Source organism: Megascapheus bottae, chromosome 14, assembly GCF_031878675.1.
Source record: "Megascapheus bottae isolate mThoBot1 chromosome 14, mThoBot2.hap1, whole genome shotgun sequence".
In the NCBI taxonomy this organism is placed as follows: Eukaryota; Metazoa; Chordata; class Mammalia; order Rodentia; family Geomyidae; genus Megascapheus; species Megascapheus bottae.
Genome location: NC_143522.1, coordinates 48,508,651 through 48,532,204, shown reverse-complemented (window position 1 = coordinate 48,532,204; position 23,554 = coordinate 48,508,651). Strand labels below are relative to the sequence as shown.

The 23,554-nt window shown below is 39.8% G+C and overlaps 1 protein-coding gene and 1 long non-coding RNA gene across 6 annotated transcripts in view; one reads left to right on the top strand and one right to left on the bottom strand.

The window, feature by feature from the left end:
• The window catches only part of LOC150055210 (uncharacterized), a 29,413-nt gene extending 19,961 nt beyond the window's left edge, over positions 1-9,452 (top strand). For both annotated transcript variants that reach the window (XR_016537631.1, XR_016537632.1), the window contains exons 2-3: positions 9,053-9,115; positions 9,288-9,452. This is a non-coding gene — a long non-coding RNA (uncharacterized LOC150055210). The remainder of the gene's footprint in view (positions 1-9,052; positions 9,116-9,287) is intronic.
• The window catches only part of Baz1a (bromodomain adjacent to zinc finger domain 1A), a 74,608-nt gene that overhangs the window by 4,341 nt on the left and 46,713 nt on the right, over positions 1-23,554 (bottom strand). For 2 of the 4 annotated variants that reach the window (XM_090345183.1, XM_090345184.1), the window contains 8 exons: positions 22,779-22,903; positions 19,731-20,327; positions 17,674-17,837; positions 15,591-15,745; positions 14,199-14,347; positions 6,527-6,774; positions 6,213-6,433; positions 3,083-3,531 (listed from right to left, as the gene is read on the bottom strand). In XM_090345183.1, the coding sequence (XP_090201309.1) occupies positions 3,083-3,531; positions 6,213-6,433; positions 6,527-6,774; positions 14,199-14,347; positions 15,591-15,745; positions 17,674-17,837; positions 19,731-20,327; positions 22,779-22,903 (2,108 nt within the window). Of the gene's footprint in view, positions 1-2,305; positions 3,532-6,212; positions 6,434-6,526; positions 6,775-14,198; positions 14,348-15,590; positions 15,746-17,673; positions 17,838-19,730; positions 20,328-22,778; positions 22,904-23,554 lie in introns of those variants that run through there. The other 2 variants (XM_090345180.1, XM_090345182.1) reach the window with 2 other exon arrangements.

Sequence of the window (23,554 nt, the reverse complement as noted above, 5' to 3'; positions counted from 1 at the left end):
TATAGGATAGGAAAAGATGAATTAAGTCTTCCTGGTCAAAATTAACTAGTATTTCTCACCCCCTGAAGCCATAAAAATCTGGTAACGTAAGTAAGAATCTGGGTCATTTTTTACCAGTAAATTCCTTAATCCTATCCCCATCGTGTGTCCAATAATTCAGTAACATGCCATCCATCATTCTTTGCAAAAATAGTAGCATTTAAAAAATGGCTTTTTGTCTGGACACCAGTGGCTCATGCCAGTAATTCTAGCTACTCAAGATTCTTGAGCTGAGAATCCTGGTTCAAAAATTGATGTGGCACTATTGCTCAAAGTTGTAGAGCACTAGCCTTGAGAGAGAGAAAGAGAAAAAAAATCTCAGACAGTATCCACACCTAGAATTTAAGCCATGACAGACCAAAACAAATAAACACCACAAACAAAAAAAAAACAACAAAAAAACCCCTAATTTTTTGAAATATTAAAGTTTTTGTCTTATTAGCATAAAAAAGAGAAATTATCAAAGAATGCAGAATGAATAAGGCTGGGAATGTGGCTTAGGGGTAGAGTGCTTGCCTAGCATGCATGATGCTCTGGGTTCAATTCCTCAGTACCATATAAACAGAAAAAAACGGAAGTGGTGCTGTGGCTCAAGTGGTAGAGTGCTAGTCTTGAGCAAAAGCAGCTCAGGGACAGTGATCAGGTACTGAGCTCAAGCCCCCAGGACTGGCAAAAACAAAAACAAAAATGGCTGAATTAAAGAATAACATATAGCTGAGCGGTGCTGGGCACTGATGGCTCACGCCTATAATTCTAGCCACTCAGTAGGCTGAGATCTGAGAATCCCAGTTCAAAGCCAACACTGGCTGGAAAGTCAGTAAGAGTCTTATTTCCACTTAACCACTGGAAGTGGAGTGCTGTGGCTCACAGCCTTGAGCAAAGGGGACGGTGCCCAGGCCCTTGAGCTGGAGCCCTATGACCCACAAAAAACTAAAAATTAAATTAAAATATATATGTACATGAATATATGTAGCTCTGTGATAAAGCTTGTTTTTATCATGTGTGTTAAATCCCGAGCCCCTAGGTTAGGTACAACACCCAGGCCCTGAGTTCAAGCCCCCATAGAATAAAACAAAACAAAACAGCAAAAAATAAATCTCTAGCACCAAAAAGAAAAAGGGAACCAATTTTTAATGTAGTTTCTGGGCATGGTGATTCTTATCTACCTACCTACCTACCTACCTACCTACCTACCTATCTTATATTTTTATAGGTCATGGGGCTTGAACTCTGCCTGACTCTTCAGCTAAAGGCTACAGTCCTACCCTTGAGTCAAGCCCCACTTCCCATTTTCTAGAAGTTAATTGGAGATAAGAGTCTCAGGTCCTTTTGTGCCCAGGCTAGCTTTGAAACTTGATCTTCAGATCTCAGCCTCCTGAGTAGCTAGGATATGGGTGCGAGCCACTGTGGCTGGCTTCATATCTGTATATTTTTTAAACTTTATTTATTTTGCCAAGTCCTGGGGCTTGATCTCAGGGCTTTGGCACTGTTCTTGGGCTTTCTCAAAGCTAGCACTCTACCACTTCAGCCACAGTACCAGCCTCTTCTATGTATGTGGTACTGAGGAATCTTACCTAGGGCTTTGTGAATGCTAAGCAAGTACTCTCCCACTAGGCTACACTCGAGACCCTCATAATCTGTATTCTTAACATAGAGAGGGAACAATTGAGACCAGCCTGGGTTATAGCAAAACTATGCCTCAGAAAACAAAGAAAGAAACACACAGACACAACTAGTGGTGCCTAGCATGCCCAAGGTCTTGAGTTTGATCTCCAGAACCAAAACAAAGTATTTTTCCCCGGTGGATACAGATTGCTGTAAGTAAAAAGCATTGCTGGATGCTGGTGACTCATGACAATCTTAGCTGCTCAGGAGGCTGAGATACAAGGGCTCTGAGCAAGACTCTAGGTCTAAATTAAGAAGAATATAATCGGAACGGTCTGGTTGAGACAGAAAAACAGTTGAACAAGCAATTGTGAAGTCCTGAATTAAAACTCCAGTACAGGAAAAATAAATAAAATAATAATACCCATAATTAAGTCAGGCATGGTGGCTCATGTCTGTAATAATCCCAGCTATTTGAGAAAGGCAGAAATTGGGAGAGAATGGTTTGTGGCCAGTGTAGGCAAAAAGTAACAATTAATAAAAGTTGGGCATTGTTCATCTGTACATTAAGCATCATCCAATTATGGTCTAAGCCACTAAAGGCAAAAATGCAAGACCCTATTTGAAAAATAAAGAAAAAAGGGCTAGGAGTATAAAGTAGTAGAGTGCTTACCTTATAAGCTTAAGTTCAAATCCTAGTATTACCAAAAATCAAGCAAACAAAAATACCACCAAACCATAATTAAAAAAAAAAACTTGTGGCTGGGCACCAGTGGCTCACGTGTTTAATTCTAGTTACTCATGAGGCTAAGATTTGAGGATTGTGGTTCAAAGCCAGCTGTGACACTCTTATCTCCAATAAACTACTCAAAAAAGCTAGAAGTGGCACAGGCACTGCAGTCAAGTGCTAGTGCATTAGCTTTGGACAAAAGTAGTGAAGGGACAGTGACCAGTCCCAGGACAGGCGAAAAAAACCCCAAAATTTGTGTCTGCATCCTTAAAATATTACTTCCCTCAATCCTACCCCCCTCCCCCTAAATCTAGTATTCAGAAAGGAATCTTTTTTTTTTTTTTTTTGGGTTGGTTGTGGGGCTCGAACTCTGGGCCTGGGCACTGTTCCTGAGCTCTTGAGCTCAAGGCTAGTGCTCTGCCATGTTGAGCTACAGCACCACTTCTAGTTTTCTGGTGGTTAATTGGAGATAACAGTCTCATGGACTTTCACGCTTTGGACCACGATCCTCAGATTTAGCCTCCTGAGTACCTAGGCCAGAAAGGAATCTTATCTAATAATGTAATGTAGATCGTTTAAGTGACAAATATGCATTCTGAAGGCAGAAAAGTGGGAAACAATGAAATGTGTAGTGTTGGAGGGAAACGGTTCTAAACACAATGCTTCCAAATTAATCAATTTAAGAAGAATTTAAATTAAACTTCACACCTGTAGATTGTCTTTTCCTGCCTCTTCTCTTGGATTCACTATCTTGGAGAGAAAGTCTGGAGTGATCACCTGACTTTGTGGTGATAACTCTGAAGTCAGGGAAGCTAGGACTGTTTTCTGGTGTATTATCGGCACTTTTCCTCACTCTGGTTTTTCGGCGAGGACTAAGTAATTCCACAAACACATCTGCCTGCAGTGTGCCATGGCTGTGGCGGGTAGAACGACTGGTAATTCTTAAAGATTTAGTTTCTGTAGGAGGAGCAGACTTGATCTTTCTCAAGTTTCTTCCAGTAGTTTTAGAATAAACAGTTGTTTTGGGGGTATTCTGCTGACTTCTTGAAGGGTATCTTCCAGGATCTTGTCGAAGGCCACGACTCGGGAAAGAAGAGCTAAGTCTTGTTCTTGTTTTAATTGGCAATCTAAGTTGTGGTCTTCCTCGTTTTGGTGGGCTACAAATATTATTGGAAAACAGTTACTGTACAGAGTAATGGTGAACACATGATTTCTTTTTTTGCCAGTGCTGGGTCTTGAACTCAGGGCCTGAGCACTGTCCCTGGGCTTTCTCAAAGCTAGAGCTCTACCACTAGAGCCACAGTACCACTTCCAGCTTTTTCTATGTATGCGGTAACCAAGGAATGGAATCCACGTCTTTGTGCATGCTAGGTAAGCACGCTACTACAAGGCCAAACTCCCAGCCCCATTTCTTTTTTTTTTTCTTCACTGTTTCTTATTGTATTATTTTGCTGGGGTAATGTGCATAGTAGCAGTTACATTCATCAAGTAGAGGGTACATTACTTCTTGAATATGGATACCCCTTTTCGTGTATTTCTCCCTATTTCCCTCAGCACACCCTCCCCCCATTTTTTGGGGGGGGCATTTCTGGCTTTTTCTATGTATGTGGTACCGAGGAATCAAACCTGGGTCTTCATGCATGCCTGGCAAGCACTTTACCACTAGGCCAAACTCCTGGCACCCGCCCCATTTCTTTTATTTAGCCAGTAAATTTTATAAATTAACTTCTTGTGTAACAGATTTATACTCAATGTTTTAAGTTTAGAAGTCAATATGTTTTCAGAGTGATCTAAAATATACTTCTATGTATTTGTTTGAAATGTAAGGGCAACAGGCAGTATTTTCTTGGCAATTCTACATCATCATCATGAAAACCAAGTCCTAAATTTTATAATAGAACAATCCTAAGGAAAACCAATAAATAGACCTAGTGAATCTTGAGTGATGAACTTAACTTATATTTTGTCTCACTTGGATACTTGTTTCTTTTTCTTGATCACAGGAGACTGAACCCAGATCCTCACTATAGTCCTTTTCCCCCCTTCCTCCCAAAGCAATACTGCGGTTTGAATTCTCAGGGTCTCGTGTTTGCTTGGTGGCCCATTTGAGCCATACCATCAGCCTAGTTTTTTTTTGTTGTTGTTATTGTTGTTGCTTTTGCTGGTTAATTGTAGAGTCAGGCTTCTCAAACTCAATCTCAGATCTCAGTTTCCTGAGTACTAGGATTATGGGCATGAGCCACAAGTGCCCAGCTGATCTTTTGCTTATGTTGCACAGGCATGCCTTGAACTAAACATTCTCTTGACTGCCCCTGGAGTAGCTGGGATCACAGGGCTGGCATACCCAGCTGTAAGTCTAACATTTTCTTTACTGTTGATATAAAGGAAACCCACAGTTTCAGTCAAGTGCTAATATTGAAGTGGGCCATGAACCTGTAGTTCTTGAATACCAAGCCAAGAGCCTTAATTACTTTCTAGATTTAAATTTTTTGCTGCCTTTAATAAAAAAGATTAAGCAATCTTGCAACCCGGTCTGCCTGTCCTCATACACAGACGTAGTAAACTGAAAATGTTTCTAAGAATTTTCCAAATTCTACCCTCATTTCCTTTCTAGTCTCCAGTACTGAAGACTGAATCTAGTGCCCTATTTGAAACTATTTTGACAAAAAACTAGTAAGTGCCAGGTGTGGTGGCTCACACCTGTAATCCTAGCTACTCAGGAGGATGAGATCTGAGGATCAAGGTTCAAAGCCAGCCCAGGCACAAAAGGACCTGAGACTCTTATCTCCAATTGACCTCCAGAAAACGGGAAGTGGGGCTTGGCTCAAGGGTAGGGTGATAGCCTTGAGCTGAAGAGCTCTGGGACAGTGCCCAGGCTAAGTTCAAGCCCCAGGATCTAAACAAACAAACAAAAATGCAGGAAGTGGTGCTTTGGCCCAAGTGATACAGTGTTAGCCTAATATGTAAAAAACTTAATATGTAACCAGCTGCCAGTGGCTCATGCCTATAATGCTAGCTATTCAGGAGGCTGATATCTGAGGATCAATGCTTGAAGCCAGCTTGGGAAGACAATTCCAAGAGACTACCTCCAATTAACGAGCAAAAAAACAGAATTGGAAGGATGTGGAAGGATGACTCACGTGGTAGAGTGCCATCTGTGAGTGAAGAAGATAAGCAAAAGAATGAGGCCTTGAGTTCAAGTCCCAGTACAGATACACACAAAAAACCAACAAAACAAACCAGCAATGAACCAAACACTAATATGCCAAACACCAAAATAGTCTCCCCTGCCCTTTTAAAACTTATTTACCTTTTTTTTTTTTTTGCGGATTCCCAACTAAGCTAGGGACTGAGACTGACTCAATAATGCCACCGCTGACTGTGCCAGGCTGCAGAACCCTCATGGTAGTAGAGAAGTTGTTACAGGGTGATGTGAAAGAGCACATATAAAAAGCAAGGGTAAGCTGGGCCCAGTGGCTCACGCCTATAATCCTAGCTACCCAGGAGGCTGAGATCTGAGGATCAATGTTCAAAGCCATCCTGGGCACAAAAGGACCTGAGACTCTTAGCTGCAATTAACCTCTAGAAAATGGGAAGTAGGGCTTGGCTGGAGGATAGGGTCAGTAGCCTTGAGCTGAAGAGCTCAGGGACAGCACCCAGGCTAAGATCAAGCCCCATGACCCCCCCCCCAAAAAAAAAGGCAAGGGTAATTTCAGACTCCTTTGTTACATACAAGTAATCGAAAACTTATGGTTCCCAACTACGATACAAGCATCTTAGTGGTCAGGAGACTGTGCAATGAAGACTGGCAGACTTGTTTGATTGTGTTGTAACTTACCTGAGCTCTTCCTCTTCCTGGGAATCATCTTCGTCTTGCTCTACCTCATAGTCTTCCTCCTCACTTTGATCCTCCTCCTCCTCATCTTCATCATCCTCACCTTCCACACTGTCCTCTACATCTTCATCACTTTCCAAGGATGGCCTCTGTCTAGAGGAGAGTCTTCTAGAACGCTGCTTTGGTCGACATTCTGGACAAAACCAATCTCCTTCGGGCACAGCCTGAGTAAGACACATAAATGATCACTACCCATCTATTGCTCAACATCTCAATATATTGCTTCACATCTGAAAAGTAGAAAAATAAAGAAATACCTTGAGTTTTGGTCGGACACAGTAGGTGTGATGACCCCGGTCACAGCCATCGCAAAGAACCATGTTTTCAGCGTCACCCTTCTTCCGGCATATCTTGCATCGTGCATTCAGTATGGATTTAGACCATATCACACTTCGATCCAAGGTAGACAAATGAAGGAAGACTTGAGACAGACTAGCAGAGGAAAGGAGAGAGTCTCTCCAGCGATCCAACACTGTTTTATAAGAGCGCCCACTGTCACTGGCATCTTAAATAAGAAGGAAAATGATTAAAGTTCCTAAGCAAACATAGGCATCTCCTATTAGGATGTTACAATAAATGGACCAGATTTTTTTTTTGGCCAGTCATGGGACTTGAACTCAGGGCCTGAGCACTGTCTTGGACTTTTTTCTCAGGGCTAGAGTTCTACCACTTGAGCCTCATCACCGCTTCCAGATTTTTTCTATGTATGTGGTATTGAGGAATCGAACCCGGGTCTTCGTGCATGCTAGGCAAGCACTCTACCACTAGGCCAAATTCCTGGCCCCAAATGGGCCAGATTTTTACATCTTTTCTACCTGGTAACAAAAACACCAGACTTGATATTGAAAATGAAAATCGCACTTAAAATATTTGCTTAGCCATATCTCATGACATAAAACCTATTAAGTCAAATGCTTGAGGATGGATTTCAATAGTTAAAAATTACTTAGATGGGCCAGGAGTTTGGCCTAGTGGTAGAGTGCTTGCCTAGCATGCACGAAGACCCGGGTTCAATTCCTTGGTACCACATACATAGAAAAAAGCCAGAAGTGGTGCTTTGACTCAAGTGGTAGAGCTCTAGCCTTGAGAAAGTCCAAGGACAGTGCTCAGGCCCTGAGCTTAAGCCCAGGACTGGCAAAAAAAAAAAAAAAAGAAAAAATTACTTAGATGATGTGTTCTTAATCTAGTTTTTGTATCAAATCTTGATCCAACTTAGACAACTAAATAAATATGACTACAATCAATCAAGCATATTCCTTCCTTGTTTTCAGAGAAAAGATTACTCCTAAAAAAATCACGTGTATAAACCTCATAAACATGAGTTGATGATGATATTCCCAAATTGGATGGGATATTGGATTAGTATATTCCTTATTGTGAGAAACCATGTGTGGGCTAGTGGTGGAATGCTCGCCTAGCATGCACAAAGCCCTGGATTCAATTTCTTGGTACCATGTACACAGAAAAAGCTCAAAGTGGTGCTGTGGCTCAAATGGTAGAGCACTAGTCTTGAGAAATCTTAAGGACAATGTCCAGCCTCTGAGTTCAGTCTCCAGAACTGGTAAAAAATAAAAAAACTGGTGAGAGAGGCCGGGAGCTTGGCCTAGTGGTAGAATGCTTGCCTAGTATGCACAAAGACCTGGGTTCAATTCCTTGGTACCACATACATAAAAAAAGCTGGAAGTGGGGCCAGGAGTTTGGCCTAGTGGTAGAGTGCTTGCCTAGCATGCACGAAGACCCGGGTTCGATTCCTCGGTACCACATACATAGAAAAAAGCCAGAAGTGGTGCTGAGGCTCAAGTGGTACAGCTCTAGCCTTGAGAAAGTCTAAGGACACTGCTCAGGCCCTGAGCTCAAGCCCAGAGCTGGCAAAAATAAGTATATAAATAAATGAATGGTGAATTGTCAGGTGCAGTGGTTCATACTTATAATCCCAGAATACTTGGGAGTTATAGATTAGGGGAAATGTTTGAGGCCATCCTGGACAAAATATTGAGACCCTTCCATCTCAACTAATAGCTGGCAATGATGGTACACATGTACCATTCCAGCTTTATGTGTAAATAGAGAATCATGGCCCAAGTTGACTTGGCAAAAACATGAGGCCTTATCTCAAAAGTAAAACAAAAAAGGCTGTATAAGCATGTAAAATTTACCTGCCTAGCAAGCATAAGGCCCCAATTTCAATCCAAGTACCACCAAAGGAAATACAAGGGAGAATTTTATGATAAGTCTATTTTATCCCAGAAATAGTGGTTAAATTCATCATCATTGGTATAACTACCAATTATAGTATCTTAAATCTCTAAGAAAAACTGCCCCCCCAGTCCTAGGGCTTCAACTCAGGACCTTGGATACTTTTTGCACAAGGCTAGCACTTGACACTTTAGTCACAGCATCACTTCCAGCTTTTCTTGTGTATGTGGTACTCAGGAATTGAACCCAGGGCTTTGTGCATGCTAAGTGAGCACTCTACAATGAGGCTATGCTACCGGCCCCAAGAAAACATTTTTAAAACTGAAGTAAAAACAATGTTAATACTCCCCAAAATAATTTTAAACATTAATATTACCATTCTTGTCCTCTGAGCTAAAAAAATGAAAATGATGTGGTGTCAACATGCAGTTAATCTACACTTATACCATCATGCCATTTTCATCTTAATCTTTAATACTGCTAATATCTTAATTTCTCCAAAATTCTCATCAACCCTGCATCTTGCTTGCTGCTCAGGTACTCTACTACCTGAACCATACCCCCAGCTCCTTTTTATCCTTTTTCAGATGGAGTCTCAAGTTTTTGCCCAGGGTGGGCCTTACAGATGACTATAACCTCTTGGACCACAGGTATGTACCCACCACACCTGGTTTGTTGGTTGAGATGGGGAGGGGGTGTTTCACTAACTTATTACTGAGGCTAGACTTGAACGCTGAACCTCTTGAGCTGCTCCTTCTGATTAGTTCTGAAGTATTTCCAGGCTTATTCCCAAAACATTATTCTTTTCTTTGTCTATGTCAGTACTGGGACTTGAACTCAGGATCTTGCTCATCTTCTGGCTCAAGGCTAGCATTCTACCATTTGAACATCACCTTGACTTCTGGATTTGCTGGCTAATTGGAAATAAAGAGTCTCTCATTTGTCTGCCCAGTCTGATTTTATCCAGTATCCTCAGATCTTAGTGTCTTGAGTAGCTAGAATTACAAGAATAAGCCATTGGCACCCAATTAAAACATCATTCTTAATTATGAATGACATACCCTATCATGTCAAAAGTCAGCAATGTGTATATGACTATATATAATTGGTTCTGTAATGTCATACTTCCTACTATGATGCCTCTTAAGCAGTAGCATTATGATTAATGAAAATGTAGGCTTTTAGTGTACTTTGAAGTGAGAGTACTGGTGTTTACATCAACTTGGGCTCAGGTTCTTTAATAGTAATATGTGGGACAGTGTTTATCTCAGGGTTTGTGGACTTACTGAAGAATAGAAAATAAGAGTGATATAGTAATATAGTGATATATATAAATCCTTACAGCTTTATGAGCTGTGTTCATACACATTTTATTCTTATAACTGCTTTGTTCAATGTAATATATGTTATATTTAGGCTCATGGTAGAACTATAAATTTACTTATTCATTATTTTATTTTATTTTTTGTGGGTCATGGAGCTTGAACTTGGCCTGGGCGCTGTCCCTGAGCTCTTCAGCTCAAGGCTACCGATCCTATCCTCCAGCCAAGTCCTATTTCCCATTTTCTAGAGGTTAATTGGAGATAAGAGTCTCCGGTCCTTTTGTGCCTGGGCTGGCTTTGAACCTTTATCCTCCTGATCTTAGCCTCCTGAATAGCTAGGAGCAGGCATGAGACACCACACCCGGTTACTATAAATTTATTATCATAATCAACTAGATGTACAAGGAGGCTTCATTTTGACATGATCATATACAATACCTAATGTGCCTGATCAGACTCACCCCTCTGAAACTTCCTCATTCCTTTTCCCAAACTAATCTCAGTTTCATTTTTATACATGAAATTACCAATTTTCAGAAATATGAGTAGGTCTAGAATAAATGAGATGGCATAAACTCTTCAATTAAAAAGGACATTTTGCATCATGACCCAAGATATTATAAGGACATCTGCTCAGCTATGTTTATCTCTGCACTATTCACAATAGCCAGGCAATGGAAACAATCCAGATGCCTTACTGCAGATGAATGGATACAGAAAATGTGGTATATATATACACAATGAAATTCTACATAGCCAACAGACAAGATAAAATAATGGCATTTGCAGGGAAATGGATGAATCTAGAGCGAATCATGTTGAGTGAGATAAGTCAAGACCTAAGGATCAAAAGGCACATGGTATCCTTAATATGCAGCTATTAAATCCAAAGAGTACAAGAGCGAGGATTCAGTAACTGCATACCCAAAGCTATGGACATGGTAATGGAAATATAAACATAACTATATAGACATAAAAACCTATGACTCTATAGACATAATGTTTTATTTCATAAAATAATATGTTTCTATGACATACAAACCCTTAGCCTAATTGTGATTAAGTTCTAAATACTAAGTCCCAGTGATTGTAAATAGAGATTCCCTCGAACACTTGTATGTTAAACTTGTCATTTAAAATATGATGTAAAAATCAACGTTAATAAATTCTTTAAAAAAAAAGTGAAAAAAAAAAAGGACATTTTGGCCCTGGTACCACTGGTTCATATCTATAATCCTAGTTACTCAGGAGGCAGAGATCTGAGGATCATGGTTTCAAAGCCAGGCTGAGCAGGAAACTCTATGAAACACTTATCTCCACTAAAACTACGAAAACAAGCTAGAAGTAGCATTGTGGCTCAAGTGGTAGAATGCTAACCCTGAGCACAAAAGCTCAGGGTCAGCACACAGGCTTAAAGTTCAAGCCTGAGGACTGGCGGGGTTAAAAAAAGAATGACATTTTATGGATATATATTCAAATTCCAAAATTGTTCAGATAATATTTTCTACTAAAATAGTTTTCACTACTTCAACTGTTTAAGAACTTTAGTTTATTCAAGTTGTTCTTTCAATGAAAAGGAAAATTGTTTTAAAAAATTATTTCTTGGCCAGGAGTTTGGCCTAGTGGTAGAGTGCTTGCCTACCCTGCACAAAGACCTGGGTTCGATTCCCTGGTACCACATACATAAAAAAAGTTAGAAGTGGTATGTGGCTCAAGTGGTAGAGCTCTGGCCTTTAGAAAAGTCCAAGGACAGTGCTTAGGCCCTGAGTTCAAGCCACATGACTGGCAAAAAAAAAATAAATAAAAAAATTTATTTCTTGCTTGGTGCTGGTGGCTCACACCTGTAATTCTAGCTACTCAGAAGGCTGAGATCTGAGGATCAAGGTTCAAAGCCAGCCTGTGCACAAAAAGGACCTGAGATTCTTATCTCCAGTTAACCTCTACAAAATGGGAAGTGGGGTTGGATCAAGGGTAGGGTGGTAGCCCTGAGCTGAAGAGTTCAGGGACAACGCCCAGTCTAGGGACAGGGTGGTAGCCTTGAGCTGAAGAGCCCAGGCCAAGTTCAAGCTCATCACACACCAAAAAAAACACAAAAAATTCTAATTTTCAAACATTTCCTTGTGGAAGAATTCCATCTTAAAGACTACATTTGAGCTCGGCACAGTGGCTCATGCCTGTAATCCTAGCTACTCAGGAGGTTGGTTGAGATCTGAGGATCAAGGTTCAAAACCCAGCCACCCAGTCCTGGCCCTAAATAGTCCATGACATTCTTATCTCCAATTAACCCCTAGAAAACTGGAAGAGGCACTGTGGCTCAAGGGCTATGGTAGTAGCCTTGAGCTGAAGACTTCAGGGACAGCGCCCAGAATTCAAGCTCCCCAAAAGATACACATACACATACACACACACACACACACACACACACACACACACACAAGCTCATGTATGCAAACACTCATACACACAAAAAAACTACATTTGAATCTCCTTGAAAATCTTGCAGGTATAGTTAATCTACTACTACAGTTTTATCTACTAGGATTGTCCCTCAATTGCCCTCAGCTACTAAAATTACAGGAACTCTTAGATAATATCTGGTATTCAGTAAGTATTTATTGAAGCAAAATGGGGCTCAAGATCCAGGATCTTCCCTAAGATCCCTTCAAATGCCTGCGATGAAAATGGGGGGTTATTAAAATACTTGGAAGTGCAAAAAATTATTACTTGCATTATATCAACAAGCTGCCTTGTTACATGACACTTCTCTTGTAAAATTACTTAAAAATAATTTTAAAAGGGGGCCTGGACCATAGCCTAGTGGTAGAGTGCGTGCCTAGCATTCATGAAGCCCTGGATTTGATTCCTTGGTACCACATACACAGAAAAGACTTAAATGGTGCTGTGGTTCCAGTGGCAGAGCACTAGCCTTGTGCTAGTGTCCAAGGACAGTGCCCAGGCCCTGAGTTCAAGCCCCAGCATGGGCAAAAACAAATAAATAAAAACTATGTAAAATTAAGAAAAAATACTTCTTTTAGAATCTCATTTTGAACACATATTTAATACAATGAATTACAAATAGAATATCCTAAAAAGACAATATGGAAGGAAGCAGGGGCATTTATGACATTAAAAGTGATTTGCATTTTGAAACCCCTAAAGACATAAAAGTTAGTTCCCCAGATTGGGCCTTTAGAAATGTATTCGTTTGTTGCCAGGCATGGTAGCGTATACCTATAATCCTAGCCACTAAAGACTGAGGTTGGGAGGATCCCAGCTTGTACCACCCTCATCTCAACAGAAAAAGTCGAGTATGGTGGCATGTACCTGTCCTATCAACTGTGAAGGGAAATGTGAATAGGAGTACCACAATTCAGGCTAGCGTAGGTGAACAATGGGACTCTTTCAAAAATAACCAAAGCAAAAAGAACAAGAGGTATAGCTCAAGTAGTACAATATCTGCCTAGCAAACTACAGGCTGTGAGTTCAAACCCCAGTACCACCTAAAAAAGGGGGCCTACTAGGCTGCCCAAAAATGATGCAGACAGCATTATTTCTATAATTTTAGTGATAGAGAGCATTTTCCTTTAACCATATTTATCTATATTTCCCTTAATACTTATTATTATATTCTGAGTTGTAGTTCTTATACAGTTCTTGGTTAGTAGCCCATATTTTAAAAATTATACTTCACATGGTGAAAGATTTAAGTTGCTAAAAATAAATACTCATGCATAATTTTGATTTGAGGTCTGCTAAGTCATAGGTTGGTAATCTTTCTTTAAATGAAGCTCTTCATAAAGGACACAATTGAAAGAAAAAAATCTAAAAACTATCGAGGTGGCTCACGCCTGTAATCCTAGCTACTCAGGAGGCTGAAATCTGAGGATTACAGTTCCAAGCCAGACTGTGCACAAAACGACCTGAGACTCTTATCTCTAACTTATAGAAAATGGAAGGTAGAGCTTGGCTCAAGGGTAGGGCAGTAGCCTTGAGCTGAAGAGCTCAGGGACAGTGTCCAGGCCAAGTTCAAGTTCCAAGACCCACAAAAAACAAAACAAAACAAAGACAACAAACCTAAAACCTTTTCCTAAAATGGATTTTTTTTTTTGCCAGTCCTGGGGGCTATTCCCTGAGCTTCTTAAGACTAGTCCTCTACCACTTGAGCAACAGCCATCACCTCAGGCCTTTTCTGTTTATGTACTGAGGAACTGAATCCAGGACTTCACGTATGCCTGGCAAGCACTCTACCACTAAGCCATATTTCCAGCTGGATTCATCTTTTAAAATGAAAACAATTTCAAGTTCTTTCTATTAGTTTATCAATTTTGTTATGTCAATTAATAAACTTCCTCCAAAAGGTAATTTCAAAATAATTTAAAATGTTAACATTTTAACATAAAAAGACACTTACCAAGTGGAGCTTTGAGAAAACGCCGCTCAATGCCCTGTTCTATTTGAAACAGGGCCATTGCCAGATAATGAACCACATTACTCACTGACTGTGGTGTGCTTGCATTAGTTGAGACGGTACTTGGAGTTTCTGTTTTTATCCCCAAAAGTCTACAATCAAAAGAGAAGGGCTTAACAGTACTGGAAAACACTATCAGGTAAAACTTGTGCCTATCATTCCTTCAAAAGCTTATTTACAACCTGCCTTAGAAATAGTTTCCTCAAACCAAGGGAACTGTTATAAGCTGATGAGGAACTGTATGAAGGAGAGAAGGCACAAAAGGGAAAGTGATGGGAAAGGTTTTAGAAGCAGTGGTGATGGACCTTCAACACTGTGCAGTTTACTTCTCTTCCTTAGCACCAGGTGAAAAATACATAATTACCTCTTAACTAGTTCATTAGTGTTTAGTCTTGCTCCCTCTGTATTAATATTCACAATGCAAACTTAAAGCTGCAAACCTATCTACCCAAAGCCTTTGCACACGACCTTTCTTGTAGTTTCCATTTTTGCCATATTCAGTGTTCAGCTGTGCAGCTGGCAAACTCTCCTTTAGTACTTTCAGTTTCTTCCAGGCTCCCTCCAAGATAAATAGGTCTAAGTACTCCTGTACATTCAGATCTACTTTCTTCCAGAATTTTTTAAAATTATTGTAAAGGTGATAAACAGGGGGTTACAGTTACATATGTAAGGTAATGAGAATAGTTCTTTTTGAAGTTAGCCTTCCCTCATTTTCTCCTACTTTCCCTTCGTCACTCAGCTTCCCCTAAGGTTCTTACAGAATTCTAACCCCATTTAACTCCATCACTCCTGTCTAGATGATAAATGGTGTAAGACTACATAAAATATACTATATACATATATATACACACACACACACACACACACACACATATATATATATATACACATACACTTTAATGAGTTCTCTTTGGATTGAATTAACATAAAAGGAAGTAGTAGACATCCCACGGTTTAGAAAATTATTATTTCATGGCGCTGTGGCTCAAGTGGTAGAACACTAGCCTTGAGCTGAAGAGCTCAGGGACAGTGCCCAAGTCCCATGACAAGAAAGAAAATGAAGATTTACAGAACTGTTTCTGTAGGGTTGGGGATCACACCTACAACCTCATGTATGCTAATATAGTGTTCTTTCAGTGAGCTACATATTCAGTCCACCTCACAAGTTTAAAACAAAAACTAGATGATAAATGGCTTAAGATTAGATAGCAACCAAAATAACTTGGAAAAAAGTAAAAGCTTTTTTTTGGGTATTGCTTTGTGTGCCAGAACAGGGGCTTAAATGTAAACTGGCAAGGAAAAGTTGAAGGTCACTTTATAAAATCCTTTGTGTACCTGTCTTTGACTATGGCCTTTGCTTGTTCATCAACGTCCACTTCATCTTCATCCCCATTCACAGTTTTCATGATTCCATTTTCCTTGCTCTCCTCACTTAGTAACTCATATCGACCACTTTCTAAGGCTGATCTCCAGATGTGCCGATCTGCAACCTGGAACAAAATCCAAATTTACTGACCTCAAAATTGGGATGTTGCTTCTAAAAGATTTAATATTTAGTTTACATGTAAGGTGAATACATGGCCATTCCTTAACAGATATGAATCAAAAAGGGATCCAGGGGCCGGGAGTTTTGGCCTAGTGGTAGAATGCTTGCCTAGCATGCACGAATACCCAGGTTCGATTCCTCGGTACCACATACATAGAAAAAAAGCTGGAGGCTCAAATGGTAGAGCTCTAGCCTTGAGAAAGTCCAAGGACAGTGCTCAGACCCTGAGCTCAAGCCCAGGACTGGCAAAAAAAAAAAAAAAGGATTTAAAAACAAGGTTACAAAGTAACTAAAATACAAATTCATTAATACCTTAATGTCTATTTTAAAAACTATGAATGAGTTTATGACTGACCACTTGGTAGTAGCAAAAGGGTGACAAACAATGACAAAGGCATAAATAAAATATATTATCAGTAGGGATGGTAGTACAAACCTGTAATCCTAGCATGTGAAAGGAGACAGAGAGGACTTCAAGTCCCAGGCCAGCCTTGCTAATGTAAAAGAACACATCTATTGCTGGGAGTTGGGAGCTGATGCTGGATATCTTAGCTACTCAGGAGGCTGAGATCTGGTACAAAGCCAGTCCTGCAGGAAAAGTCCATAATACTCTGTGTGTATGTGTGTGCTAGGCCTAGGGTTGTGAACTTACGGCCTGAGCACTGTTCTTGAGCTTTCTCAAGGCTACCGCTCTACACCTGGGCCACAGTACCATTCCTGGCTTTTTCTGTGTATGTGGTACTAAGGAATTGAACCCAAGGCTTCGTGCATGCTAGGCAAGCCCTCTACCACTAGGTCATACTCCCTTCTCTTATCTTCAATTAGCCACCAAAAAAACAGGAAATGGAGCTGTGACTCAAATGGCAGAGTGCCAGCCTTTACTGAGAAAGCCAAACAAAAGCATGAGTCACTCAATTCAAATCCTATACCAGCACACACAACAAAGAAACAACCGCTGCACGTTTGTGGCTCATGCCTTTAATCCTAGGTACTCAGAAAGCTGAGATCTGAGAATCAATTTCCAATTGACTACCAAAAAGCAGAAAGTAGTGTTTCAAACTGATAGAGCACTAGCCCTGAGCACAAAAGCTCAGGGGACAGTGTTTAAGCTTTGAGTTCAAGCCCCAGGACTGGAGAAAAACAAATGTTTATCAAGTATAAACTGCTTACAGATTTTAAAAAAGTAACCAAGAAACCAATTAACCCAGACTTGGCAGAAAACAAGAAGCTAATCAGGGAAGATGGTATCTTTAAACATTTCAATATCTACCTGTCTTATGTATCTGTAACCCCTCTGTATATCACCTTTGTAATAATAAAAAGTAAAGTAAAAATAAATGTCAACATCTGATTAAAACCTAATAAACTCTTTTTTGGTGCCTGTCCTGAGACTTTAACTCAAATCCCAAGTGCTATCTCTGCTGGTTTAAAAACTTTCTTTTGCTTAGCACTGACACTTTCTCACAGCTCCACTTTGGGAATTTTTTTTTTTGGTGCTTAATTGGAGATCAGAATTTCATGAACTTTCCTGTCTGGTCTGCCTTTGAATTGTGATCCTCAGATCTCAGCCTTCCATGCAGCTAGGATTACAGGTGTGGGTCACCAGCATCTGGCTTCATAAAACCTATTTCTAAAACATGAAAAACGTTAAGTATAGTCTTTAAAATTGTGTTTAAGAAAGTAGTTCATCATGCAGTTAATGCTTAAGATGTACATTCCTAGGAAAACATTTTGATAGAAAAGAGTAACACATTTTTCATAAAAATATGCCATTCCCTGATGTTTATTCAAAACTCAGGTTTTACATGTCAAATAAATATGACCAAAATATGGATGAAGCAAATTAAACTAAAATTGTGAATAGGTACAAACCTTGATTGCTCCTAATGTTCCTTGATAGATTCTGTCTTCAATATCCAAAAGAAAATCCCTCAATCTCAGTTCCAGTTGTCTTTCTGCAGACATTTGAGGTGGTTCATGTACATTGGAAGATCTTCCCCTAGTATATGCAGGTTTGTTATCCATCTGAGGTTTATCTGAAATAAGCAAATACCTCTGTTTTGGTTTTCTCATTAAAAAGAGTTACTTAAGCCATGCACTGGTGGTTCACAACTGTAATCCAACTCAGGAGGCTGAAATCTGAGGATCACGGTTCAACACCAGCCCAGGCACAAAAGCCCGTAAGACCTTTATCTCCAATTAGCTACCAGAAAACAGGAAATGGTGCTGTGGCTAAAGTGGTAGAGCACTAGCCTTGAGCTTAAGAGGTCCAGGACAGTGCCCAGGCCCAGAGTTCCAAACTCCATGACTGACCCCCCCCCCCAAAAAAAGAGAGTGGGCAAAGTATCTCAATAGTTATTCCAATAGGTGTATATTCAAATGGCCAATAATCACACAGAAAAAATGTGCACTACAATTGAATTATCTTAAGGAAAGACAGAAAAATGAAACTACAATGAGGATTTCATACCTTCTTTTTCCTTATCCTTAGGACAGCTAGAATGAAAGCAAGATAACTAAATCTTGGCAAGGAGGTGGAGAAACTAGTACCTTTGTACACTATGGTTGGAAAATGAAGTAGAATAGCTGCTTTGGGAAACAATCTAGCAGTTCTTTAGAGGATTAAGCAGTTTTTAACACATAATCCTCAGCATTACTCAAGACTAGAACTCTACCACTTCAGCCACAGCTCCACTTCCATGGACTGCCTGAGTTCCAAATCATGATTCTCAGATATGAAGCTTCCTGAATAGCTAAGATTAATATTTCATACACAAAGTTGCCTTAGAGAAGTTGGTGTGTGATGTATTAATATTGGTGGCTAACTTAATTGGATTGAGATACGCCTAGGGATTGCTCAGGGCAATGTCTCTGAGGTTTTTTTGTTTTTTTTTCCCCCAAGGCTACTCTGTTCTACCACTTGAGCCACAGCTTTACTTCTGGCCTCTTGGTGGTGAACTGTCTCATGGATTCATGGATTTTCCTGCTTGAGCTGGCTTCAAACTGTGATCCTCACATTTCAGCCTGCTGAGTAGCTAGGATTTCCAAGCATGAGCTACTGTCACCTAGCAAAGCACACTTCGGAGTGTATCTATGAGGGCATTTCCAGAGATGATGGTCAAACATAGTAGGAAAGAGAGGGAGAAAAAGCCATCTGAATGTGGGTGGCACTGGACTATAGATTGGGGACATCCCTGGAATAAAAGGGAAAAGAGAAGGCAGGCATCCTATCCTCTCTTTCTGCTTACTAACTATAATGAGGTGAACTACCCTGCTCTACCATGACCTGAGCACCACGATGGACTGAAACCTCTAAACTCATGAGCCAAAATAAATCCTGCCTCCTTTATTTGCTCAAGTATTGTGTCAAAATAATGAAAAAACTGAGTCTCACATACATTTTAAGTTTACTGACCAAGGAATAAGAAGATAAAAAGGAACACTGTCTTCTCATACTATATTTGGTTCCTCATAATCCAGACAGCATGGTGAAATTTAGAGATCTATCTATCTATCTATCTATCTATCTATCTTTCTTTCTTTCTTTCTTTCTTTCTTTCTTTCTTTCTTTCTTTCTTTCTCTTTCTGCCTTTCTTTTTTTATAATGTTGGTCGTACAGCTTGAACTCTGGGCCTGGGCGTTGTCCCTGAGCTTTTCAGCTCAAGGCTACCACCCTACCCCTTGAGCCACAGTGCCACTTCTGGTTTTCTAGTGGTTAACTGAAGAAAAGGGTCTCTTGTTCTTCAGTGCCTGAGCTGGCTTTGAACTGCAGTCCTCAAATCTCAGCCTTCTGAGTAGCTAGGATTACAGGTGTGAGCCACCTCGCCCGGCTTCAGATTAAATATATTTTTAACAGCTTGAAAATGTTTAACCTTGAATGACCAGAAATTATATAGAGAAAAAATTAATAGTTGTCATTGAACATTTACCTGAAAAATGAAATTTCTCTTCAGAAAAACCAGCTAGCTGTGCACATATTCTGCTTTTCTCTTGTAATAAGGTTTCTTTTAAGGCGCTTTCTCTATATCCTCTAGAATTAAGAGCTTCAATAAGTTGGTCCAGCTGATCACAAGAACTATAAAAGCACCAACGATTTGGCTTATGCACTGGTTTTGGCAGCTGTACAGAATCATCACATGGATCATGGTCAATGCTGGAGGTAGCTTCAGACGTCACAGACTCTTCACTTTTAGTAGATACCTGAGGATCTTGAGACTGTACATTATTCTGAAATGATGAAGGTCTAGGTAAGAGCATGTCTTCAGTGAGACCAGAATAATCTTCTTCAATAAACAAACCAGGAATAGAAGGGAAAATCCAGTATCGTCTATACATTCGGTCACGCCCCAAGGGGAAGATATTAGTACATGCAATGGCACTTTGGATTTTTTCTAAGAGCTCTTTCTCTTTTCGTTGGTGCTCCTGTTTCAAAGCTTCTTCTTCAGCAGCAGTAAAAGGCTCATCCACTACACAATTGATGTCTTCTTGCCTTGAACATTCTTTAAACTCATTTTGCCCCCTTTTTCCTGTATTGAAATAACATATATTATTATCATTCTATTTTATTTATTTCTTGGTGCTGGTCCTGGGTCTTCAATTCACAGCCTGGACACTGTCACTGAGATTTTTTGCTAAGGCAAATACACTACCACTTGAGTCACAGCTCCACTTCTGATTTTTTTTTTTTGGGTGGGGGTTTAGGTAAGAGTTAAGGGCTTTGAACCATCCTCAGATGGTTCCTCAGATCTCAGCTCCTGAGAAACTAGGATTACAGACATGAACCACTGATGCCCAACCATCATTCTTCTTTAAATTGTCTACAAAAATATGGGGTACAAAAGTTCCATAAGTTATGCATTATGGAATGAGTTGTATTTCCTCACACTCCAAATTCAGATTGGGACTCGAATCCCCAAAGTGACTAACTTGAAGATAGTACCTTTAAGAAGGGAATTAAGGTTAAATAAGATCATTAGAGTCTTAATTCAAGAGCACTGGTTCATTTGCAGATGTCTTGATCTATGAGATGCATAGAGAAAAAGCTCTCTGAAGACAGTGAGAAGGTACTATCTGCAGACAAACCAAGGAAGAGGCTTCATCAGATACCCAACTTGCTACTAGCGAATTTCTGTTGTTTATACTACCTGAGGATTATATTTCATTATTTCTGTAGTATTTCATGATGACAACCCAAGCAGGCCAATATACTATGTTAATTAAAAATGATGCACAAAAATCCAATGAAACAGGACAAAACTTGTAATTTCTATATTGAAGAGTACAATGGGCAGAATAAGGTTTTTTTGTTTTTTTTTTTTAAACATTTTCTAGTCTTTCTTTGACAGGAACTAACAAATATTTCTGCCAAGAACTAACCAGTAAATATCAAAAGCTTTGCAGGTCATTTAGTTTGGCATAGCTTCTCAGTTCTGCCATTGTGGCACAAAAGCAATAACAGATAAAATGTAAACCAAGTACGGTTGTGTTTAATAAAACTTATTTATGAGCTGGGTGCCCTGGCTCACGCCTATAATCCTAGCTACTCAGGAAGCTGAGATCTGAGGATAGCGGTTCAAAGCCAGCCTTGACACTAAAGACCTGGCTCTTATCTCCAATTAACTTCCAAAAAAGTAGAAGTGGGCTGTAGACTTGAGCTGAAGAGCTCAGGGGGACAATGCCCAGGCCCAGAGTCCAAATCCCAAGACCGACCCCCCACCTCTTCCCCCCCAAAAAAGGTAGAAATGGTGCTGTGGTTCAAGTGGTAGAACTCTAGCCTTGAGAAAGCTGAAAGACAGTGCTCAGGCCCTGAGTTCAAGCCCCAGGACTGGGGGAAAAAAAAAATCAAGTGTCTTTAGTTCATGTTATTTCATAAAGAATTTTTTTGGTTTTGCTATTTTCACCTAATGTACTTTTATTTTCTATTATTCTTATTCATCTGTTATTTCCTTAAGCTGGGCAACTGGTCCAACTTCCCCTCTTCACTTCTTAAATGAATGCCTACCTCAGTGAGTGTCTTCTTTCCCAATAAGCATGAGAAATTTCCTTTAAGTAGGCTTCTGATTCATTATATAGAAATATGTTTCAAAACTCTACCATACAAAGTCTGATTTGGATTTTGAAATCAACTTTGGCATGTAGGAGAAATCCAGTTGATTGAACATATTACAGAGTAAAAATTTCTACTTGGTTTTATATGCAAAACTCTTAAAAATCTTGGTAACTAAACTTGAAGTTATAAGAAAACTATCTACAAAAGAGATAAGCATATTGTCTCTTGTCCCTAAAGTAGACAGAAATGATATGTAAATAAAGACCTACTCACAAAAATACTAATTACTACCTGGGCTAGGCATGGGGGCACTAGGCACTGTCCATGAGCTTCTTTTTTGCTCAAGGCTAGTACTCTCACTTGAGCCACAGTGCCACTTCTGTACTTCTCTGTGTATGTGGTACGAAGGATTCAAAACCAGAGCTTCATGGATGCCAGGCAAGCACTCTACCACTAAGCCACATTCCTAGCTTCATAACACCATTTTACAATAGTTTTAATATTTTTGACAATTCATAATGAGCTATGAGATATACATTTAAAACATATCACATTCTGTAATCACAAATGAAGTTAATTTAAAATACATTTCAAAATGGCTAAAATGAAAAAGCCTGCCTATCAGGTCAGTTGTGATGGCTCATGTCCATAATCCTAGCTACTCAGAAGACAAGGCTCTGAGGATCACAGTTCATAGCCAGCCGGAATAGGAAATTCTGGAGTAGGAAAGACTATTAGTTCAATTAACAACCAAAAAGCCAAAAGTAGAGCTATGACTCAAGAAGCAGAGTGCTATCCTTGAGCTTTAAAATAGCTCTAAGTTCAAGTCTCAGAACCAGTGCAGGCATATGTGTACACATGTACACACACACACACACACGCATGCACTTAAGTGCATGTGCATACCCTTAATACATCTCATTATTACCCCTTCTGCTTCTTCTTTGTGAACCTGGTTCATCTTCATCTTCAGTGACCATATCTTGATCAAGTTCCTTTTGCTCTATCTCTTTGCTCTCAGTGCTAGTATCAAAATCTTCTCTTTCTTCCTCCCTATAGGATAAAAATCATAAATATGTAATTCATAGTAAATTTATGTAGTTTATAGTCTCACAGAGAAAATATGTGCATGAATATGTGTTTATTTGTATGTGTTCGCTTAGGCAGGATTGAGATCTTAGGGCTGGGCTTTCTGGTGGGCATTCTTCTATTTGATCTATGCCCATGACTACATAAATCATTGTAAAATCAAAATAGTAAGTAGTAAAACATGAGAAGCCAGAGGAATTAGAATGTATTTCAAAGAGGTCCAAATCTAGTGTCAGGGATCAAAAAAGACTGGCTTGAAGTGACATTTTAAATTGCAAGACTAAGGAGGTGGGGAAGCAGTGATTAGCAAGGAGGAGGAAGGTGCATGTTGCGCACAGTACTCATCCAGGCAAAGGCTAGGGTTTATAATCTTGAGGAAAATGTAAATGAAAAAGTAGTTATCCAATATACATAAACAAAACAGTCCAACCCCCTCAAAACAAAACAAAACAAAAAGGATAAAGTTAGGCCAGGAGTTTGGCCCAGTGGTAGAATGCATTGCCTAGCATGAAAACCTGGGTTCGACTTCTCAGTACCACATACATAAAAAAGCTGGAGATGGTGCTGTGACTCAAGTGGTAGAGTGTTAGTCTTGAGAAAAAAGCCTAAGGACAG